At 42.9% G+C, this 23,237-nt stretch overlaps 1 protein-coding gene across 3 annotated transcripts in view; it reads left to right on the plus strand.

Annotated features, from left to right (window-relative positions):
* GLG1 (golgi glycoprotein 1) overlaps window positions 1-23,237 on the plus strand; it is a 154,235-nt gene that overhangs the window by 112,302 nt on the left and 18,696 nt on the right. For all 3 annotated transcript variants that reach the window (XR_014805455.1, XR_014805456.1, XM_005664351.4), the window contains exons 8-17: window positions 3,993-4,207; window positions 8,731-8,852; window positions 10,280-10,381; window positions 12,383-12,536; window positions 15,261-15,398; window positions 17,554-17,640; window positions 19,715-19,777; window positions 20,543-20,656; window positions 21,692-21,780; window positions 22,737-22,854. Coding sequence is in view for 1 of the 3 variants with exons in the window: in XM_005664351.4 (XP_005664408.3) it covers window positions 3,993-4,207; window positions 8,731-8,852; window positions 10,280-10,381; window positions 12,383-12,536; window positions 15,261-15,398; window positions 17,554-17,640; window positions 19,715-19,777; window positions 20,543-20,656; window positions 21,692-21,780; window positions 22,737-22,854 (1,202 nt within the window). In the remaining 2 variants the exon portion in view is untranslated. The remainder of the gene's footprint in view (window positions 1-3,992; window positions 4,208-8,730; window positions 8,853-10,279; window positions 10,382-12,382; window positions 12,537-15,260; window positions 15,399-17,553; window positions 17,641-19,714; window positions 19,778-20,542; window positions 20,657-21,691; window positions 21,781-22,736; window positions 22,855-23,237) is intronic.

Raw genomic sequence — 23,237 nt, forward strand, 5'->3', positions numbered from 1 at the left:
TTTTCATTACACCTCAGCTTTTTCTTTTCTCTCTCTCTCTCTCTTTTTTTTTTTTTTTTGGTCTTTTTGCCTTTTCTAGGGCCGCTCCCTCAGCATATGGAGGTTCCCAGGCTATGGGTCTAATCGGAGCTGTAGCCACTGGCCTATGTCAGAGCCACAGCAACTCAGAATCTGAGCCGCATCTGCGACCTACACCACAGCTCACAGCAACACCGGATCTTTAACCCACTGAGCAAGGGCAGGGATCGAACCTGTGACCTCATGGTCCCTAGTCGGATTCGTTAACCACTGCGCCACGACGGGAACTCATTCTTCTCTTTTTTTAAAACTAAGGTCTATTTCTCAAATCCAAATTTTAATTTTTAAAATGCATGTCACATAGCAGTTTTAGGGGTGTCAGGGAAACATAATGATTTAACAGGTGAGCTTTGGGTCAGAGAGACACAACTTCAAATTATGGCTCTATCTCCAGACTCACTGCCATTGTTTATGTCTCTTAATCCCTCCAAGCCTCATTTTCTTTTCTTTTTTTTTTTTTTTTTTTTTTTTTTTTTTGTCTTTTTGCTATTTCTTTGGGCTGCTCCCTCAGCATATGGAGGTTCCCAGGCTAGGGATCTAATCGGAGCTGTAGCCACTGGCCTACGCCAGAGCCACAGCAACGTGGGATCCGAGCAGTGTCTGCGACCTACACCACAGCTCACGGCAACACTGGATCGTTAACCCACTGAGCAAGGGCAGGGACCGAACCCGCAACCTCATGGTTCCTAGTCGGGTTTGTTAACCACCGAGCCACGACGGGAACGCCTTTTTTTTTTTTTTTTTTTTTCCATTTTCTTAATCTATAAAACAAAACTGTATTACCTATGTTGAGGAGTTCTTGCGAGGATTGAAGGAGGTTATTTGGCATAGCACTTAGTATATAATAAGTATTGTTATTGTTCTAACAGTGTTTTGTGTTTTGTTTTGTTTTCGTCTTTTTAGGGCCATACCTGCAGCATATGCAAGTTCCCAGGCTAGGGCTCGAATTGGAGCTGCAGCTGCCAGCCTATGCTACAGCCACAGTGACACAGGATCTGAGCTTCATCTGCAACCTATACCACAGCTCACAGCAGTGCCAAATACTTAACCCACTGAGCAAGGCCAGGCATCAAACCGGCATCCTCATGGATACTAGTCCAGTTCGTTACCACAGAACCACAACAGGAACTAATAGTACTATTCTAACAGTATTGATATCAAGAAATTACACCCTTAAAGAAGAAAGGATTTCCTCATAAGGTCAGATGCAGGGTCTTTTCAGTCCAAAAGGCAGTCCCCAACAAAGGAACCAAGAAAGTCAGGGTCATTAAGGAAGACATTTCTTAACATTGACTATAGGCTATAAAAATCAAATCCTAGCTGTTGGGAGTTCCCGTCGTGGCTCAGTGGTTAACGAATCTGACTAGGAACCATGAAGTTGCGGGTTCGATCCCTGTCCTTGCTCAGTGGGTTAAGGATCCGGCGTTGCCGTGAACTGTGGTGTAGGTTGCAGACACGGCTCGGATCCCACGTTGCTGTGGCTCTGTCGTAGGCTGGAGGCTACAGCTCCTATTCGACCCCTAGCCTGGGAACCTCCATATGCCACGGGAGCGGCCCTAGAAATGGCAAAAAGACAAAAAAAAAAATCCTAGCTGTTGAATAGATGGTGCTAGGACAGTTGGCTAGTGATTAAACAGGTAAGTGGGGAGTTTCTGTTGTGGTTCAGTGGTAACAAACCAGACTAGTATCCATAAACACTCAGGTTCCATCCCTGGCCTTGTTCAGTGGGTTAAGGATCTAGCATTGCTGTGGCTGTGGTGTAGGCCAGCAGCTGCAGCTCTGATTTGACCCTAGCCTGGGAACTTCCATATGCTTCAGTATGGCCCTAAAAAGCAAAAAAAAAAAAAAGTGGAAAAAAAATAAGTTGTTAAATAAAGCTCAGAAGGTTTTGGTGATTTTTTTTTTTTTTTTTTTTTTTTTTTTCCATATCTGGGTCGTTAAAGAATCCTAAGCTTAGAAGCAGTGGAATAGCAACCAGAGATAATGCATGGTCTGAGGTTGAATGCCAAAGGACATTTTGGAGGCAGTTGGAAATTTTGATTATGGTCTGGTTGTTTGATGAAATTTTCCTGAAATGTAAAGGTAGAGATTGTTGACCAATAAAAGCATATTGTAAAACAGTATGCATAATATCTAATTTTGCTGTTTAAAAAGTAGAGTTAATCTCCTTAAACTGCAAATTAGTAGGAAATACACAAAGACTCAGTAAAACAATGACCACAGGATAGGAACAGATAATTTAGAAAAGTTACGCAGATTTCTAATACCTTTTTTGGGGGGGGGGGGCATACCAGTGGCATATGGAGGTTCCCAGGCTAGGGGTTGAATCGGAACTGTTGCTGCCGGCCTACACCACAGCCACAGCAACGCAGGATCTGAGCCATGTCTGCGACCTACACGACAACTCAAGGCAACGCCAGATCCTTAATGCTGAGCGAGGCCAGGGATTGACCCCTTGTCCCCATGGGTGCTAGTCAGGTTCATTACCCACTGAGCCAGGACGGGAAGTCCACAGATTTCTAATACTAAAAAGACGGATCATATTGAATGTCGGCAAGGATGTGAAAGAGCTGTAGCTACACTACTGATAGGAATTTTTTAAAATGGTACAACCAGTTTGGAAAATAGTTAAAAACATACATCTACCTTATGACCCTGCCATTTAACTCCTACGTATTTACCCAAGAGATATGAAAGCGCTAAGTCCATATAAACTCGTGCATGAAGCTCATAATAGCTTTATTTGTAATAGCGCCAAACTGGAAATAACCCAAATGTCTGTCAGCGGTTGGAGCAGTAAACGAATTGTGTATAGTCACATAATGGAATAATATTACTTAGCAGTGAAAAGGAAGGCACTGTTGATCTGTGGCTGAATCTCCAACTAGTTATGCCGAAACAAGTCAGACAAAAGAAAGGGTCCGTACTGCATAGTGCCGTTTGTAGGAACTATAAAAAATACAAACTAGTAAACTGATCTGTAGTCACAGAAATCAGCTGGGTGATTGCCTGGGCAAGGGGTGAGTTGGATAGAGAGGGAAGGAGGGCAGGGACTCTCAAGGAACAAGAGGAAGCTCTGGGAGTTAATGGGCATGTTCTGTGTCTTGGTTGTGGTGACGGTTTCACCAAAGCAGACGTATGTCAGACTTTGCCAACTGTAGGTTTTAAAAGCGTAGTTTAGTGTATGTTGGTTATTCCTCAGTAAAGCTGTTTTTGTTTTTTTTTTTTAATTTCCTTTGTTTTCCCAGATGGCATTGACAGCTTAACCAAGCATGAAAAAGCTGTAGTGAATATTCAAAGTGAAGTTTTCTCCACAAGCTTTAAGGGTGTAAGCTAGTAGGGATTTTCCTGGCTTTCACTTTTTTTTGGGGGGGGGGCACTCATTAGGGGCACATTGGCAGCATATAGAAGTTCCCAAGCCAAGGGTAGAATCGTGGAGCTGTAGCCGCTGGCCTACACCACAACACAGCAACACCAGACCAGAGCTGCGTCTGCAACCTACACTACAGCTCACGGCAACGCCGGATCCCTGACCCACTGAGCGAGACCAGGGGTTGAACCCACATCCTCATGGATACTTGTCAGATTTGTTTCCTCTGTGCCACAACAGGAACTCCCCTAGCTTTCATTTTTACCCCAGTAGTTATCTTATTGACAAGACTTCCACTGGCAAAACATATGCATTATTAGTTCAGTAGCATAAAGGTCTGTATAAGGCAGAACACTGACAAGATAAACCCTAGTTTTCAGAGTCTTAAACTCATGCTGAAAAGGCTCGATTCTGAGCTTTTCAGTCTAGGTAATAGCATGACTGGCATGTTATATTTGAGAGGGAAACGTGTACTTTTAATACGTGGTGGTATCTGACCCTAATGCTCACCGTCCATAATGTTATGACTTAAATCCTAACTCAGGGCGACAAGTGAGCAGCGAGTGCCAGGGGGAGATGTTAGATTACCGGCGCATGCTGATGGAAGACTTTTCCCTGAGCCCTGAGATCATCCTGAGCTGCCGGGGGGAGATTGAACACCACTGCTCTGGATTACATCGAAAGGGGCGCACCCTGCATTGTCTGATGAAAGTAGTTCGAGGGGAGAAAGGGAACCTTGGAATGAACTGCCAGCAAGCGGTAAGGACAGATCTTCCACTGCCCTTTTAAATGTTACATTGTATCAGCTGAGGAGCCTCTTGCTGCCACTGCCCCAGCTTATTTATCTGGATCATGTGTGACATCACAGTGAACCTTAGATACTAAGAACTAGACACAGATTATTGTTCCTTCAGGAATATCAGAGTAAGAATGTGGAAGTTGAGCTCATAATTAATAAAAAGAGCTATATAGTATATTAAAGAAATAGATAAAATGCATTTGCTTTTTTAAAGAAAAGATATTTGGCTGGATTGGGTTTACCAAACTCAGAATCAAAGCAAACTAGATTCTGGTAAATCAGAAAAGGTCTTCCGCCAAAAGAGAATTTGCCTCTCTTACCAGGTGTGATTAAGTTGAGGCTGAAAGAGATCTGAAATGAATTGAAATTTTCTGAGTCTTTTTTTATTACTTATGTGCAGTATGGCATGAATTCCTGGCTTGAAGGATCAAGAAAACATGTCATTTTCAAAATCCTACCATGCATGGCAGGGTCTGTCTACTGCTGAACTATAGTCAGTCTGTGAAGACAGTTGGAAAAAATTAGCATGCTTTGCTTTAAAAGATAACTTTTTTTTTTTTTTTTTTTGCTTTTGCTTTTGCTTTTGCTTTTTAGGGCTGCGCTCGTGGCATATGGAAGTTCCCAAGGTAGGGGTTTAAACAGAGCTGTAGCTGCCGGCCTACACCACAGCCACAGCAACGCTAGATCCAAGCCGCAGCTACACCTACACCACAGCTCATGGCACATGGCAACGCAGGATCCTTAACCCATTGAGTGGGGCCAGGGAAGGGGTCGAACTCACATCCTCATGGATACTAGTCGGGTTCGTTAACCGCTGAACCCTGATGAGAACGCCATTCTTTTATTTTTGTTGTTGTCGTTTTTATTAAAAACTGTATACTGTTGAATTTTATTTTCTTGCTAATCACATAAAGTCATAGTTTTACAGTCTGAAACACAAAATGTTTTTCAAATTTTGATGTGGAGTAAAATTTTATCTTAACTTCTATTACTCATGCTGACCCAGAGTGGGCAGTAGTTGGCACATCCCACAGTGGGGAAAAGAGACAAATGTAGCCTCTTCTCCAGAATACGGAGCCTGGCTAGAAGGAAAGCTTCTGGGTGTCATTCCTTAGGAGCAGTCCTTGCTGGTGATTGTCCTAGGAGACCTCTGTCTGTGACAGTGGGTATCCCTGGGCCCCAGACCAAACAAATCAAGACGTTTCATCCTTAATCCATTGTGGAAAGGGGAACATGGAGGTTAGGAATAAACTTGTTTTTACTGAGGCTCCACTTTGTACTGAGGTGTACAGAAAAAAGAAATTGGTTTCACTTTATTGAGAAGCATATAGTTTACCTCCAGGGCTTTTTGAAATTTATTTGTTGATAGAGCTGGTGACTCAACTCGAGAAAAAATAAGTCCCACCCATCTCATCCTTTCTGTCCAGGAGAAGAGTGCTCCTAAACCTAAACCTAGAAGTTAGCCTCAGAACGTGAAATAAGTGGTTTTGCCCACATTAGGTTTGGCCAATTAGGCAACAAACACTTCTTCTTCTTTTTTTTTTTTCTTTTTTTCTTTTTTGCCACACCTGGGAAGTGCACATGTTCCCAGCCCACGGCTTGGACCCCCCCCCGAGCCACTGCGGTGACAATGCCAGATCCTTAACCGCTACACCACTAGGGAATTCCCTCATTTTGCTTTTTATGAACCCTTGGTCTTTAGCCTTTGCTCACAAAAACTGAAGGAGTAGATGATCCAAAGGAAGAAAATTTTCCCTAGTCTCCTACTTCATTATCCATCCTCAGTCAAATGGAGGAATGTTTTGAAATAGTTATTTCTTCAAAATTTTCTTTCTTGATATGGTAGATTTCCATGCTTGTCTGTGGTTGACCATTAATTTTCTTTATTCTCTGCTTGCTGGTGTTTCAATTTAGTGATTTTTCATCAAATAGTAAACTGTGAAGCATAAGAATAATTATTATATTATACACTATTATTAATTATGAATATATACTCTTCCAAATACACTGAGATCATGAACTTAAATTCTTTTCAGTTACAGTGGAACAGATCTGGGCCCAGTCTCTCCTGGGCCAAGGGGAACTGCCCAGTCTAATCTTTAGACTAATCATTTCTTAGAAGCATTTTCTCAGGTTTTCCTAAGCAGTCAGGGGCAGAATAGATGTATAATCATGTTAACAGTTCACATTCTTAGTGTTTATGTCCCATGCTGCTGTCACTGGATTCCAGGGTGGCAGTGATCCCTCGAGGCGTTAGCTTCCTAGAGAGTCTAAAGGGCATTCATTGTCTCCTTTTAGAACCTGCAATTTGGTGCCTGCCTGGAGAATTCTCAAAGTTTGCCTGTCAGTCCTGGCTATTTAACTGATACACTTCTTGGAGAAACTTTTAGACTCTCATGATGCTTATAATATCCCTCAGAAAAAGATGTAAATATTTTTGTCATTGTCAGCAGATGTCCTAACTAAAGTTGGTTGTCATTTGACAGGAGTAGTAATCTTCTTGCTAACTAACCACTGGGTTTTTGTAGCTTCTCCACCTTGCCACCAAGGTGTAAATCACTTCCATCCCAGAATATCGGAAATCTTTCATACTTCTCTCATCTTGGTTGTTGACTTCTTTTAGGAGAGACGAAGTTAGGGCTTTCTTTCTTCATTTCTTCTTTTAACCTTTGTTCTTTAATCAAATATGTGGTGGGATCAGTGCTTTCATGTGAGCCCCTGTAGGATTGTAGCTCAGATGTGTGAGGATCAGAGAAGGCGCCAACAGAGGCTAAATCCATGACACAAAAAGGGCTCCAGTTCTTTCACTTGGAAAAAGGAAGGAACCCCAACCAAAAGGATTGTAGCTTTTAAGTTTGCTTTGTCTTATTTAAGACCCCTACCCCAAAGCACCATCTGCTGCCCATCTGCAGTAATGATGATCTTTGGCATGTCACGTGCTCTGCAGCTTATGTACCCTTCTATACGTTCGTCCTCTGCAGTTAAAGAAACCGGAACTTCGAAGTTAATCGCCTTGCCCTTGTTCTCAGAGCGAATATCTGGCAGAGCCAGATCTGTTAATAGAACTCAGGTTTTCTCAGCCTTCAGTTAGAGCTTTTTCTACTGTGTCCCAACTGCTCTCTCCTCAAAAACAGGAAAAAAGAATCTGAGGCACATCTTCTCATGCTTTCACTTTATTCCATGACAGAAGGTGGACCAAGCAAAAGTAAATTTGAAGAATATATCCTCATTTTCAACTGCATAATGACAAATATTTTTCTATAAATTGTAATAAACAAGCTCTGATTTATGTCTTGGTTATATAAAAGATAATACAGGAAAAAATAGGAAATTATAAAACTGTATTCTTGTTTTTTGTAATTGATATTTCTTGCAACTAGAATCGCAGTCTGTTTTTAATAAAAGCAGAAATATGTTTGTTTTATGCCAGTATCTTTGTAGGCAGAATTCAAATTCTAGATAGCTTTTTTAGGGGCACCTGTGGCATGCAGAAATTCCTGGGCCAGGGATCAAACCCATGCCGCAACAGTGATGCAGGTCACAGCAGTGATAACACCAGATTCTTAACCCACTAGGCCACCAGGGAACTCCAAGTTCTAGATTCTTAAGACCAAATTAGATCTTTAACTGGGAATATCTTCTCTTGACTCTTCTTCACTCAACTCTGGCTTGGCACCGAGTGTCAGATTTAGTCATGTGAATAATAGATGCGAGGAAAGAGGCAGCTTTTATATTGCAAAGACCTTTTGTTTTACAAATACCCACGGATGGTTCAGACAATAGGCAGGCTATCCCTAAATGAGTTAAACAGGAAAAGCTTGCAATCAAAGTAGAGGAACCAGTTGGAAAATATTTGACAAGAACTATATTGAGCTTGGCCAGTGACAGTTGTAGTACCTTATTAAGAGTACATTGTGGAGTTCCCGTCGTGGCGCAGTGGTTAACGAATCCGACTAGGAACCATGAGGTTGCGGGTTCGGTCCCTGCCCTTGCTCAGTGGGTTAACGATCCGGCGTTGCCGTGAGCTGTGGTGTAGGTCGCAGATGTGGCTCGGATCCCGAGTTGCTGTGGCTCTGGAGTAGGCCAGTGGCTACAGCTCCGATTGGGCCCCCTAGCCTGGGAACCTCCATATGCCGTGGGAGCGGCCCAAGAAATAGCAAAAAGACAAAAAAAAATAAACAAATAAATAAATAAATTTAAAAAAAAGAGTACATTGTGAGAGAGTTCCTACTGTGGCACAGCAGGTTAAGGATCTGGCCTTGCTACAGCCATGGCATAGGTCACAGCTGCAGCTCACATTCCATCCCTGGCCCAGGACCTACCATATGCCTCAGGCACAGCCAAAAAAGGAGAAGAAGAAAAAAAAAAAAAAAAAAAAAAAAGAGCACATTGTGATATCCTAGAATGAAATCTGATTGAAGAGATGACACTGCTCTTCCCTGATGTTTAAGTGACTTTTCTTCCTTATTTTTTTTAAATCCAGCTTCAAACACTGATTCAGGAGACTGACCCTGGTGCAGATTATCGCATTGATAGAGCTTTGAATGAAGCTTGTGAATCTGTGATACAGACAGCCTGCAAACACATAAGATCTGGAGACCCAATGTAGGTTATCTTGTTTGCGGTGTTTATCCACATACTGTGTGATATTTGGCGACGTAGCACTGGGAACATATCCCCAGATGACTTCTGGATAGTTTAACAACTTAACTGAAATTTTGTTAAGCAGGAACACCTACCAGCTTTTGGTAAAACTTGTATTGGTTTTGAGACTTGGGCTCTGCCTGCCTCATCTGTGATGTAGAACCTAGACCAGCAATGTGATGATGTTTGTTGACAGTGAGCATATACAGTCCTAGACATCAGGTCACTGAAGAAGTCCACCTAATTGATTTACATACATTGGCTACTTGATAATTATTAGAGAGTAATTAATTATCATTGAAATAAAATACAAAGTGTGGTAGTTGGAGAGGGTGATCATAGACAAAATGAACTCTGAAGTTACACCCCAGATCTAGGAAAGCTGTAAAATGCTGTAATAAAGCATTGAGTCTCATGTATTGGTTTTATTCCATAGGAGGCGCAAACAGTTCTTAAAACCAGGTTGCGAGTAAGAACAGGTTTCTCGTTCCGCAGAAACCTCTTATCGCCTGCAGCCGGCAGTACCCAACTGCATAAAACAAATGCAGCCCATGTTTCTCATCCTTCTGCTATGTGTTCATTCCAGCTGTTCATGCTCTGGAAGGGGTTCAGAAAAGGTCGTCATCCTTAAAAGCTCTTAAAGCTCTGTGAGGGTGGAGGAGGTAGACAAACACTTAAGACTGAGCAAGCATATTTACTAATGTAAAAATAACTGCATCAGCTGTAAAGGGAGCAGGGGGGAAGGAAGGAACTGTACAGATTAAATAGATTTAAGGCACCATCAATTAAATGCCAAGTGTGGGCCCTTTCTAGTCCTTGATTTGAACAAACATGTAAAAAGACGTGAGATAATTGGAAAAAAATGAAAGCTTACAGGATATTGCATGATATGGAGGATTTTTAAGTTATTGGTGGATGATGGTATTATGTTTTCATATAATAGAGAAACATGCTAAAGTATTTGCAAACAAAATTATGGGATATCTGAGATTTGCTTCACAATATCAGCAAGGTGGGACGGGGGCGGAGGGTGGGTAGAGAGTTAAAACAAGCTTGGCCATAGATTGATAAAGCTAGTGGGAAAATAGATATTATATGATTTTCTACTTTTGTATGTGTTGGAGATTTTTCATAATAAACAGCTAAATATAAAGCAGCTGCACCCAGATCTTGTGCAAGTTGAATTCTAAGTGCTACGTGGCTCTGAAGTTGATAGAAAGCATAGTGACTGTTAGGCTGAGTTAATTTGAGTGATTCTTAAGGAAAGTACATCTCTGATTGCTCTAGGAAAAGAGCTAAATGGCTTTTTTCTGCAGACCAAGGAAATACTGGAGTGAGAGTTAGGAACCTCTTGTCTCTCATTACAATTTCACCCGTTTTATGCCCAGGATCCTCTCGTGCCTGATGGAACATTTATACACAGAGAAAATGGTAGAAGATTGTGAACACCGACTCCTGGAACTGCAGTATTTCATCTCCCGAGATTGGAAGTGAGTATTTTGAAGCCATCATAAGTATAAGCCTCAGCCTGTTCTCCTGTGTAGTCACGATCCCTTGTATTTTTAAAAAATAATCAGTAGGAATGTGTTTTTGTTAAGTTCTTGGATAGCTGACCCTCTGATCTCCAGACAAACCTTTGTTGCTTTCAAAACAGTATCAAAGAGCAGCAACAAGCCCTGCAGTTCTGTCCCTAAGTGTCCCCGTTAACTCTTACATTGAAATAGTTTCTGATACCACAGACATCGTTCTAGAAAGAACTTGGGCACATGTGGGGCAGCAGAAGCATCCACACTTACATCTCTAAGAAGATAGTTGTGCATTTTATTTTTATGGACTTGTCCTGGGTATGGGAATTTGCTTTATTTCTTTAACTCTTCAAAGTTATTGAATTTATTCTGTCGTAAGAGGCACTTCTCAATAAGTGACAACTTGGTTCTCTTCTCATCCCATTAGCCAGAAAAAAAAGAGGGAGTAGATGAAAGAGAAGCATCTCTATTAGGGTCAGAGTAACTGTCGTTCATGGGCTGCGCCCCCACCGTCTTTCCGGGTCTCCTTCTCCCTCCCCACCTCCGGACCAGGCTTCTCCTCCTGCCTTCCAAGTTCAGCTGCTTCCTGATTCAGTTGTTTTAAGCCGCTGTACTTTGATCATTAGTTTTTCTGGTGCTTAATATATATTTTACCATGTACTGCACTGGAAAGAGATTACTTGAAGATTCAATATGTTTCTAATTCTGTTCCCTCAAATTAGTTCTGGAAAGGACTTCAGAAACCTGGGTGGGCGTTTCCCTGTGCTTACTCAGACTGTGTAAACCATAATAACAAAGAGTTCACGGAATTAACTGCCTTAAAAAATCATGTTTCTTCCTCTTCTGTAATTCCTTCACCCATGATCAAAAGATGCTTGGAGTTCCGTGGTAGCCTAGTGGTTTAGGATCTGGCGTTGTCACTGCTGTGGCACAGATTAGCTCCCTGGCCCAGTAACTTCCACATGCTGCAGACACAGCCAAACAAAGATGCCCTACAGTCTTTAAATCTCCTTATTAAATATTAGCCCTTTTTCCTCCCATTAAATAGTCCTCCCCCAAAGTTGATATAATAATGTGGACAGAATTAAGTATCTATTGGTCTAATTTGGAGATGCAACAGACTCATTGCCTAATCCACTGTCTCCAGGGTCAAAGCCAAACATCAGGAGGTGTTTTTAATTGATAAGTAGGTCCAGGTAAACTAAATGTATAACTGCCTTAACTTGTGTGGGAAAAAGAACAGGAACAGTATTACTAGAAAGGAACTTGACTGGGAGTCTGGGGTTAATAGATGCAAACTTTGCATTTGGAGTGGATAAGCAATGAGATCCTGCTGTGTAGCACAGGGAACTATATCTAGTCACTTTTGATGGAACGTGATGGGGGATAATGTGAGAAAAAGAAAGTATGTATGTGTGTGACTGGGTCACTTTGCTGTATGTAGAAATTGACAGAACCCTGTAAACCAACTATAACAAAAAATAAAAATCATTAGAAGTGAGAAGAAAAAAAAAAAGAAACGAGTAAGAAAGTCTGTTTATCTTGTCCTTTCCTGATCTTATTGAATCTAGTATATCAGGCAGGATTGAATTGTAGTCACACTTAGAAAAACTGTTGGGCAGATGTTGCAAAGTGCCTGGTGATAGCTCTGACCGTTGTTGTCTCATTTCAGCCAGGGTGTGTTCAAGTCTCGTAGTGTCGTGTGCCTTATACAGCCAAGATACAATCTTTGACTTAAATCTAGAACTTAAATCTTTTGTTTTAAGGTATAATAGACTTGTACAGATAGACCACCGTGTGTTCACACAGAACAAAATTCAGAACTATACTTCTGCTTGTTACCTGCTATCTCCGTTACTCTACAGGGATGGTCACTGGCTACACCAGCACCTTGCAGAAACCCTTAGCATGTGTTGGGAGGCAAGCTATAATAAGAGTGGTTATCTTTTAATTCTAACCCTATAGGCTGGATCCTGTCTTATACCGCAAATGCCAGGGAGATGCGTCTCGCCTTTGCCACACCCACGGCTGGAATGAAACCAGTGAACTTATGCCTCCTGGAGCTGTGTTCTCTTGCTTATACAGACATGCCTACCGCACCGAGGAACAGGGCAGGAGGGTATGCACTCAGTATTAACTTCATTCCTTCCTGTTGTCCTGTGTTTAATTAATTTGCTGCAAATTGTGATTTCCATCATCCTAGGAAAGCTTTGTTGGTGTATCTGGTGGGGAGGGGGTTGCTACACTACTAGAAACCACTTCATTCACTGAGTGTACGTGGAGTTGTCCTGACAGCTTCTTTCTATCTGATTTTATGGGTTTTTTTGGGGGGGTTTTGTCTTTTGTCCTTTAAGGGCCACACCGGCGGCATATGGAGGTTCCGGGCTAGGGGTCTAATCGGAGCTGCAGCTGCCGGCCTACCCCAGAGCCTCAGCAGCACCACATCTGAGCTGCATCTGCAGCCTACACCACAGCTCACGGCAATGCCAGATCCTTAACCCACTGAGCAAAGCCAGGACTGAACCCGCAACCTCATGGTTCCTAGTCGGATTTGTTTCCACTACACCAAGATGGGAACCCTTCCTGATTTTATGTTTTAACGAAGTGAGTCAGGACATTGCCAGTTTTTCTTTAAATTGTCAAAATCTAAATCACAAGTACACAGATTCTTCTACACTAACTTTATGTAGCTTTAAAGATCCATTAGAAGCTCTTAGCCAGGATGTAAATGGCCTTTATGCTTCTGCCCTTGGCAGCAGAACCCATAATGCCTGTATTGATGAGGCCTCTCCGACAGTACACTGATTGGAGCTGAAACCTCCACACCCAAGGCTCTTGGTATTTGTCTGCCTGAGTGCTTCCTCTTGTCGGGATGTTTGTGTATGCTTGGCTTTCTGGCAGTATTTGCAGCCTTCTGGTGCCACCCTGGCATGCTGCTTGCTGTCTAGAGTGGCCTTTTTAAGCCTTCTGAGACACTCTACTGCATTTCAGCCCTGCATTTATTACAAAATATAGAGATGGTATTATTTCACATGCATGTTTACAAATACCCCTTCTGAGCTTAATGCAAAAGTCTCTTTACAATTCAGAATGAGGAGACTCAAACAGAAAGAAATGTCTATTGTAGGAGTTCCCGTTATGGCACAGCAGAAACGAATCTGACTAGGAACCATGAGGTTGCAGGTTCAATTCCTGGCCTTGCTCAGTGGGCTGAGGATCCAGCGTTGCTGTCAGCTGTAGTGTAGGTCGCAGACACGGCTCTGATCTGGCATTGCTGCGACTCTGGCATAGGCAGGCAGCAACAGCTCTGATTGGACCTGTAGCCTAGGAACCTCCATGTGCCGCGGGTGCAGCCCTAAATAGCAAAAAAAAAAAAAAAAAAGTCTGCTGTAGTTACTTCAGTCTTAACTCAGCTTTTATATTGCTTTGTAGGAAAATATGGGCATTTATTGTTACTTTTTTCTTCATGTAATGAGCCTGTCGTTAATCCCAGAAGCTCCTAAAACCTGGTATCTTGGTAGTCACTGTAGTAAGAGGTTCCTTGGCCTGTAAATAAAGAAAAGGTTGGAGTCTGGTATGCTGTCCTCTTAAAAAATCTGCTTCTTTTAAAAATTGAGATGAGGAGTTCTCATTGTGGCTTAGCAGGTTAAGAACCCAACTAGTCTCTCTGGGGATGTGGGTTTGATCCCTGGCCTCACTCAATAGGTTAAGGATCTGGTATTGCAGCAAACTACAGTGTAGATCCCAGATGTGGCTTAGATCTGGTGTTGCTGTGGCTCTGGTGTGGGCTGGTAGCTGCAGCTCCAATTTGACCCCTAGCCCAGGAATTTCCATATGCCGCAAGTGTGACCCTAAAAAGAAAAAAAAAGTGTGAAATTTACATAACATAAATTTAGTCATTCTAGAATGAAAAATTCAGTAGCATTTAGTATATTGACAGAGTTGTGCAGCTACCACCTCTATTTCCAAAATATTTCCGTGTCTCCAGAAGGAAAACGCCATGTCCATTAGCGGTTACTTTCTAAACCCCTCCAAGACCTCCTCAATATCCCCCCCGCCCTGCCCCAGATGCGTTGGCTCTTTTAGGAGGAGAGACTGACTGTACCTGTCAGTGACGTCTTGCTCACAACTTTTCCAAAAATACTAGTTTTCATCTGTTTCACCTGCCAATTACCAACTTACCTAGAAAGAGTCTGGTTCTGACCTGTAGTAATTTGTCACCTGCTTGTTCTGAGTTTGGGTAAATCTGAACTCATTTCTTCTTACCCAAGTATTTATTCTTTTTTTAGTCTTTTTGTCTTTTTAGGGCCACACCCACGGCATATGGAGGTTCCCAGACTAGAGAGCTGTAGCTGCCGGCCACAGCCAGAGCAGCACCAGATCTGAGCTGCGTCTGTGACCTACATCACACCCCAAGGCAGTACTGGATCCTTAAACGGTGGAGTGAGGCCTGGAATCAAACCTGCGTCCTCATGGATGCTAGTCAGGTTCATTACCACTAAGCTATGACGGGAACTCCCCAGTTCACTTTTTAATTGAAGGATATGGAGTTTCCCTGTGGTACAGTGGTTTAGAAATCCAACTGCAGTGAATTGGGTTGCTTTGGAGGCACAGGTTCAATTCCTGGCCCGATGCAGTGGGTTAAAGGATCTGATTAGACCCCTAGCCTCGGAACCTCCATATGCCACACGTGTGGCTCTAAAAAGACAAAAAAACAAAAACAAAAACAAAAACAAAAAAACTATAAAGTTATTTGTTAGTTTCCTGGCAATAGATTTACTTTATCTAGTGTCTTTTTGTTTCTTTGGTATCTTTGAAGCATTTTGCTTATTTTTTCACATAGCTCTCACGGGAGTGCCGAGCTGAGGTCCAGAGGATTCTTCATCAGCGAGCCATGGATGTGAAGCTGGATCCTGCCCTTCAGGATAAGTGCCTGATTGATCTGGGGAAATGGTGCAGCGAAAAAACAGAGACTGGGCAGGTAGGTGATAAAGCTGCCTATTTCTTGTCCAGTAGCAATAATGTTCATGAGTAACACTTTCTGTGGAGTACACACGCCGTAAAATCCGTCTCCATCAACCTCACAGACACGGTTTGTTATATTATTCACTGTTCTCTCTATAAAAATCGTGAGGAAAATGTTCTTTGGTCTCTATAATTATACTTTTCCTAAGCGGTTTGTTTGTTTTTATGTTTTGGTTACCAGATTTTGTAATCGATTGTTTTCCCTCTTTGTGTTGCTTCTTAAAGAGCTTCAAGCCAGAAAACTAAGACCCAGAGAGACTGATTTTTTTAACACAGCTAGTTAAAAAGCCTTGAGCAAGTGTGTAAGATTTTCTGGTAGGCATTTTGTGTACTAACTTACTACTGGCTTCATCCCATTTTCCTTAACATATTTGCCTTTTCTCTTTTTCCCTCGTTTTTTATTTTATCTTGCCTTTTTCTCAATTTTATAAACCACATTAAGTCCTTTTGTGGGAATGCAGGGCATAAATATATACAGAGATATGTAAATACTGACATGCACACATAGTGTGCTTGCCCTACAACCACCCTGCAAGAGATGGAGCAATCCAATTATTTTTCCCGTTTAATAGTTGATATAGTTGAGGCTCAGAGACGTGAAGTGTATTGACTTTCATACTCAGACCTCAGGTCTGATCCTAGGCAGGCGTTTGTTCCATTATATTATAACCTCTCCTTATAGGAAAGTGCCGAGAAGGAGCAGCCCCGGAATTATGTGCATGCTATGAATGGCTCCCTGGGATTTTGTGCCTAGTTAAAAAAAAAAGTTATGTTACTGCATTCAAGCAAATTAAATGGGAAGGTAGCTTGACTTCTTTCTTAAGGTAGGGAGCCAAGCAGTGAGGAATAGCTACTTGTTTAAAGCCCCATTAATACGAGAATGAGGCATGAATTCAGGTTTTGCAGTTCCCTTTGCACCACTCCAAAACACCCTCTGGGATTAAACTAATAAAAAGTCACCTATACAGGAATTGGACGTTTTTAAAAAGCAACATGACTGCTTACTCAGATCTGTTAGGCCTGGGAATCATTTTCAGGAGTCTCTTTCCTGGGCCTACTGCAGTTCTGACAAGTTTATTTATAGAAAATGCCTATAGTTCAGCTTATCTACTCCCCCAAATTTTATGCGTTTTCCTTTAGGAGTCCCCTTCCCAGCTCCCTTTCTCGCCTTTCTATAATTCCTACAATCCTTCCCCTCCCTTCCCATTCTCATTCCCAAACAGAGAGATTCTTGCAGAACAGTCAGTAAGTTAAACTTGATCCATTAACAGAGCCCTTTGCTGAGAAATAACTGTTTATGTGCTTTGGGAAAGTCAGCTAATGTAAAACTTAAAACCTCAAACTCTAGGAGTTACCACTGTGGCGCATCAGTGTTGGAATGTGGGTTCAATCCCTGGCCCAGGCACTCTCTAGGCCGTGGGGCTGCCAAAGATTAAAAAACAAAGCAAAACAAAACACAATCCTGTAACTCTCTAAAAGCAATAGTAATTGATGTTGCAGGTAACTCCTGCTCAGTTTCCGAAGCCCAGGCAAGGTTGCTTTTACATACTCATACCCTAGTGTGTTTACTTGCTATGCAGTTTCCCTCAGAGGATCCTTTTGTGTGGGCTAGGCCTGAAATCCCTGATTTGATTTGCAGGAGCTCTCAGCTCTGCTCCTGTGTTTTAGGTCCTGGGTCCCAACCTACTTTGCCCATGAATAGTCTTAAAATATGCTGTCTTTTATTGTGAATTTTTTTTATCCAGTGATCATTATCGAAATGCGGCTTAGCAGGGTGTTAGCAGAATGGAGTAAAGGACTGATAAGATTTTTAGACTCTGAGGGCACCTGAACATTGATTCTTGTTGGACTTATCAATTTGACCTTCTGGAGGATTTACATGGCTGTTGTACCCCCGTGACCCTCCTAACCACCCTATTACATCAAATAATTATCTTTTCAAGAAATCTAGTTTGGGGAATCAAATAAAGCTTTAGCATTCTGTTCAGTGAAGTCATTTTAAAAAGAAAAGAAAAGGAGAACCACTGAAGAGGAAGGAGACCCTGGTATCTCAGCTTCCCCTGATCTTTTATAGAATTGACAAATGCTGAGGGATCGCCTTTGTATTGCAGGAGCTTGAGTGCCTCCAGGATCATCTGGACGACTTGGCTGTAGAGTGCAGAGATATAGTCGGCAACCTCACCGAGCTGGAATCCGAGGTGAGCGGCCCTATCAGCAGCCTTTCTTGGTTCTGCTGTTTCTAGACTCTTGAGAGTGCAGATTCTCAGCAGAACAGAAGAAACCTTGTCAGATTCCGTGTGTGCTCTATAAAGAAGAGGGTTGTATTTCAGTAGACTAATTTTATTTTTTTATTTTTATTTTTTTGCTATTTCTTGGGCCGCTCCCGCGGCATATGGAGGTTCCCAGGCTAGGGGTCCAATCGGAGCTGTTGTAGCCGCCGGCCTACGCTAGAGCCACAGCAACGCAGGATCCGAGCCGCGTCTGCAACCTACACCACAGCTCACGGCAACACCAAATCGTTAACCCACTGAGCAAGGGCAGGGGCCGAACCCGCAACCTCATGGTTCCTAGTCGGATTCGTTAACCACTGTGCCACGACAGGGACTCCAAAAATGCTTTTAATAACAGATTATATGAATCTCTTTGCCTTTAATTTGTATTGGCTTTTAAAATCCTTTGTTACTTTGGTTAGATAAATAACTAATGTTCAACAGTAATCAATGATTTTATCTGGCCAGGTATTTTTAACATTTTCCTTATATATATATTTTGTTTGTTTACAAACTTCCTAAATATAAATTACCAGGAAATTTTTGTCAAATAAAAAAATATGGCAAACACACACACACACAAAAAAGAGTATTGTGATACTGCCTGAACTCCTTTCCCCATTTCGCCAGCAAAACGTGTAGCCCTTCAGTTTTCTTCATAAGCTAGAATTATCACAGTAACAAGACCAGTCTTTTTCCCCCTTTGAGAAAAGACAGCAGCCGTACTTCAAGTCTCTTAATCACATTCAAGAATAGTCCAGGCATTCTTATTCTGTCATCCTGGCTCTTTCATTTGTGTCATTTGGTAATGTTTGAGTGTTCACAGAAGTAAAATAAAAGCCTGGGACCTGCAGTTAAACAGGGTGGATTGAACATATGTGTTTTTCCATCAAATCCACTAAAATACAAAAAATGAGATTAAAAAGCCTCATAAGCATACACATATCATTTCAAAATAGATTTTTGGGGAGGCAGTTAAAAATGTCGAAATTGAGTTGTAGAGTCAGAAATCAGGGGAACAAGGATTGCTTTTTTTTTTTTTTAAATCATAAGCTTTTTAGAACTGTTTAAGTTGTCAAAACGAGCAATATATAAAATTACACTTCTCAGGGTCTTTTTTTTCTTCTGCTTTTCAAGAATGTATTGTCTTCTGTTATCGTCTGTCATCTCCTCTCTTTCTTGTTGTCCTTGTGGGCTAATGTGGACATTCTGGGGTGCGTAACTGTTTAAAGGAAGATGTTATTTTCTGCAGCCAGTGCTTCGCAGCAGTTACTCTGCTTGAAGGCATTTAGTGTATGTTCCCAAGAGGCAGTGGTTTGTCATCTGGTTTAAGGACAGGATGATAGATGTCACTTACTCCTGTTTTCTTTTTGAACTGCTTCGCTTTTGGGAAAACCGCCAAAAGCTTTACATATTCTAATGTCATTTTTAAATGTTTTTTTCTCCCTACTGTTCTTAATTCTGCCTTTTCTCATTCAAGCACAAGTGGAGTCTGTCTCTAGAAAACCTGCCTTCTGTTGTGGTTGCCAAGAGGGAAGGGAAGTGGGGGGGACTGGGAACTGGGGTTAATAGATGCACACTACTGCCTTTGGAATGGATAAACAATGGGATCCCGCTGTGTGGCACTGGGAACTATGTCTGGTCATTTGTGATGGAGCATGATAATGTGAGAAAAAAGAATGTATACACGTATGAGTGACTGGGTCACCTTGCTGTGCAGCAGAAAATTGCCAGAACACTGTAAATCAGCTATAATGGAAAAAATAAAAATCATGATTAAAAAAAAGAAAAGAAAACCTGTCTTCCAAAGTATAATAAAGGAGCGTAGAACTGGTGTTCTGCCTGCGCTGGGGCTGACAAACTTAAACTCTAGACTAGTTTCCAAATGCACATATTGGATTATTTGCCCATCAGATGATACTGATGCAGAGAAAGAAACCACTCTTCCCCCACCCCTGGCTCTTTCTCATGCAGAACTATTAATGTATTTAATCTTGTACAGGATATTCAAATAGAAGCCTTGCTGATGAGAGCCTGCGAGCCCATAATTCAGAATTTTTGCCACGTAAGTAATGTCTAGAGGAAAAAAGTTAAAAACAGAACCAGTTTTGTTGGGGCCCACACTTGTGTTGGACTCGTCTCTGTCTGCAGCACACATTGCTCCTGAGTGATAACCAGCTTTCACAAGTTAAAGTTGCAAACGGAAGTAACCTCGAGGGAAACCATCCTGGGAAACCTTATTTGCTTACCCCTGTAGGTGACCAGATTGGTGATGAGCTGCCCTTGCTGAGGTGCCCTTTGTAAAGGAAGATGGGGCGGGGGGGGGGGATGGAAAAAGCCCCCTTAGCAGGGCTGAGTTACTTCCCATATATACAGCCAGGATTTGCTAACAGTAAAGTGGCTTCGCCTTCCAAATGTCCGCGTGTACCTGGTGTTGAGGGTGTGCTGTTACTTTACCACTTAGTCCTTATTGAGCTACCTAAATTGTGGGAGTGAATCACACCCAGGAACCGTAAGGATCTGACAGCCAGGAGGCAACATTAGATACTATCCCAAAAGCCAGCTGCCGGCATCACATAAGGAAAGGAATTAAAAGAACTGCATGGTACCTGTTCTGGCTGGAGCTTCATGCAAGACAACTTGCTGCATACATTTATTCCCTTGAACATTTATCCTTCGTATTTTCTCAGGCTTATTTTGACATAATTTGTGATGTGTCTTGTTGGTAAAGGCACTAGGATCAGCTCGTTTGCATTTTTTCATGGGCTGGGGTGCAGGATTTGTTCTTTAATGATTGCAGATGAAGTGTGCATGTGCATTGCTTCCGCAGGATGTGGCAGATAACCAGATAGACTCTGGGGACCTGATGGAGTGTTTGATACAGAACAAACACCAGAAGGACATGAATGAGAAGTGTGCCATAGGAGTCACCCACTTCCAGCTGGTCAGTAACACCTGGCGCATCCTTCCTGAAAGGCTACCGACTGCCTTCCCTTCTCGAAGCATCCGAGCACCTTGTGTGTGAAAAATCAGGGAGTTCCCGTCATGGTGCAGTGGTTAATGAATCCGACTAGGAACCATGAGGTTGCAGGTTCGGTCCCTGCCCTTGCTCAGTGGGTTAACGATCCGGCGTTGCCGTGAGCTGTGGTGTAGGTTGCAGACGCGGCTCGGATCCCGCGTTGCTGTGGCTCTGGCGTAGGCCGGTGGCTACAGCTCCGATTGGACCCCTAGCCTGGGAACCTCCATATGCCGCGAGAGCGGCCCAAAGAAATAGCAAAATCAATCAATCAATCAATCAATCAATCATTTTTTCCAAATATCTGTTCAGTGCAGCAGTCCAAGTGTATTTTGGTATACTGGACTCTAAGCCTTTCTCTCTCTCTCTGTTTTTTTTTTTTTTTTCCTTTTTAGGGCCATACCTGTGGCACATGGAAATTCTTGGGCTAGGGGTGGAATCAAGCTGCAGCTGCTGGCCTACACCACAGCCACAGCCACGAGGGATCCTTAACCTACTAAAAGCCAGGCCAGGGATCAAACCCACATCCTCAGGAGTACTAGTCAGGTTTTGGGGTTTTTTTGTTTTTGTCTTTTGTCTCTTGTCGTTTTAGGGCTGCACCCAAAGCATATGGAGGTTCTCAGGCTAGGGGCTGAATTGAATTGGAGCTATAGCTGCTGGCCCACACCACAGCTAACAGCAACGCCGGATCCTTAACCCACTGATCGGGGCCAGGGTTCGAACCCGAATCCTCATGGATACTAGTCGGGTTTGTTAACCACTGAGCCACAGCACGAACTCCTAAGGTTTTTTTTTTTTTCTCTGAAATCGTATTATGCAGCCCTGGCATTTGAAGGTCCTGAAATCTGAGAGAGACAGAGTCGTGGGGGGCCTGGAAAGCCAGTCGCCACAAATGGTATATGAACACTGCTGGTGACACCTTGTCACAGAGCTTCTGATTTTCTTTCTCATCATGTTTTTTAGGTACAGATGAAGGATTTTCGGTTTTCTTACAAGTTTAAGATGGCCTGCAAGGAGGATGTTTTGAAACTTTGCCCCAACATAAAGAAGAAGTATGTAACTTTTAATTGATTCATTCTGCTTCCCTCAAGTCCCTCTTAGCTACTGAGTGAGTATCAGATATGTCAGGTGGCCTGCTGCTATCTGGCAGGACCAGCCCTGCAGGCCTCCTCCCCACTCCTTTGGAGGTATGGCTGAACGCTTGGACTGTACAGACAGATCCTCCTATAGCAGCCTAGAGCCACACATGCTGATGGTAGTTCTGATATGGGGAGCCTGTGGGCTAAAGAAGCATTTTTAATTTTTCCAGGTTCAGGCTGTCTAACTGATGAGACAGATACAGTTTGTGTACTTAGAAGGGCAAGTTGCGGAGTGAATGAGAGGGTAACTGACTTCCTCCTGACATTGTTCCATTATGTCATCTCCTCAGGGAAGCAGGAGAGGCATTTACTGAGTAGGAGATGTTGTAAAGAAACAAAAACTTTATTCATTTAAGAAGTAGGTCTTAAGGAGAGCGATAAGCTTTTACAGCATGGCTGCCCAAATTCTTCCATGCTGCTCTTTGCCAAGGAGTGTATTCTGGAATACATTTCCCCGCGTATAAACCACGTTCCCTCTTTTGCTTCGGTTTCTGTGCCTTTCAGGAGTGATTTTCATAGTGTATCAAAGACATGGTGCATTGTTAAGAGTAGCATTCCCCTCTGGTCGCATGTGATTAACAAACAAGTGTTGAACTGCCCTTGCACACATGTGCCCTCCTTGACCTCCCCACCAGCCAGGGATGTTATCAGTATTTAGGCTGTGGCCCAGCTTTTATGACGTGTACAGTCAAATTGCTGCTCTTAACTCTCTGAAAACGCAGGGAGAGTTTCAAGAAAGGCATTGAAGAAACTTGGTAAAGGGGGTCATGGGCTCTGGAGGGATGCTGCGGCCCCTGGCCCAGCCCAGGCCTCCGCCGTCTGCCCGGATGTGGCTCCAGCCAGTCTCAGGCCTCTCCTTTCCTCGGCAGGGTGGACGTGGTGATCTGCCTGAGCACCACCGTGCGCAATGACACTCTCCAGGAAGTCAAGGAGCACAGGGTGTCCCTGAAGTGCCGCAAGCAGCTGCGCGTGGAGGAGCTGGAGATGGTAACACCTCGCAGCCCAGCCTCTGGTCCCAGAAACCGCAGGGCAGGGCTTGGAGAGTTGGGCGAGGGGCGAGCGCAGGTCATTAGATTTCAGCCGGAAGTGTGATTGATGGTTTTAACAGACTTGGAATGACGTCCTAAATTTTTACCATAGGACAGCTTCTTGTTTCCCTTGTTTTAAAATGACAAAAGTATTTTTTGAGCACACATAACTGCACGTCCCGCTCTAAGCATGTGATGCGATCACTGCATCAGTGATGTCCTTGAGGATCCAGGGCCTCTCCCACTCCACTCTGCTGTCCTTGGGGCACAGCTTCATCATTAAGGCAAGTTTCCCTCGTGGCTGCACAGTGGCTGCCTGCAGCAGCTGGGCCTCCTGCTCCA

This window comes from Sus scrofa, chromosome 6 (assembly GCF_054392235.1).
Source record: "Sus scrofa isolate SSC_HxYL_T2T_F1_AM1 chromosome 6, Sscrofa_HxYL_maternal_Yorkshire_Landrace_v2.0, whole genome shotgun sequence".
Lineage (NCBI taxonomy): Eukaryota > Metazoa > Chordata > Mammalia > Artiodactyla > Suidae > Sus > Sus scrofa.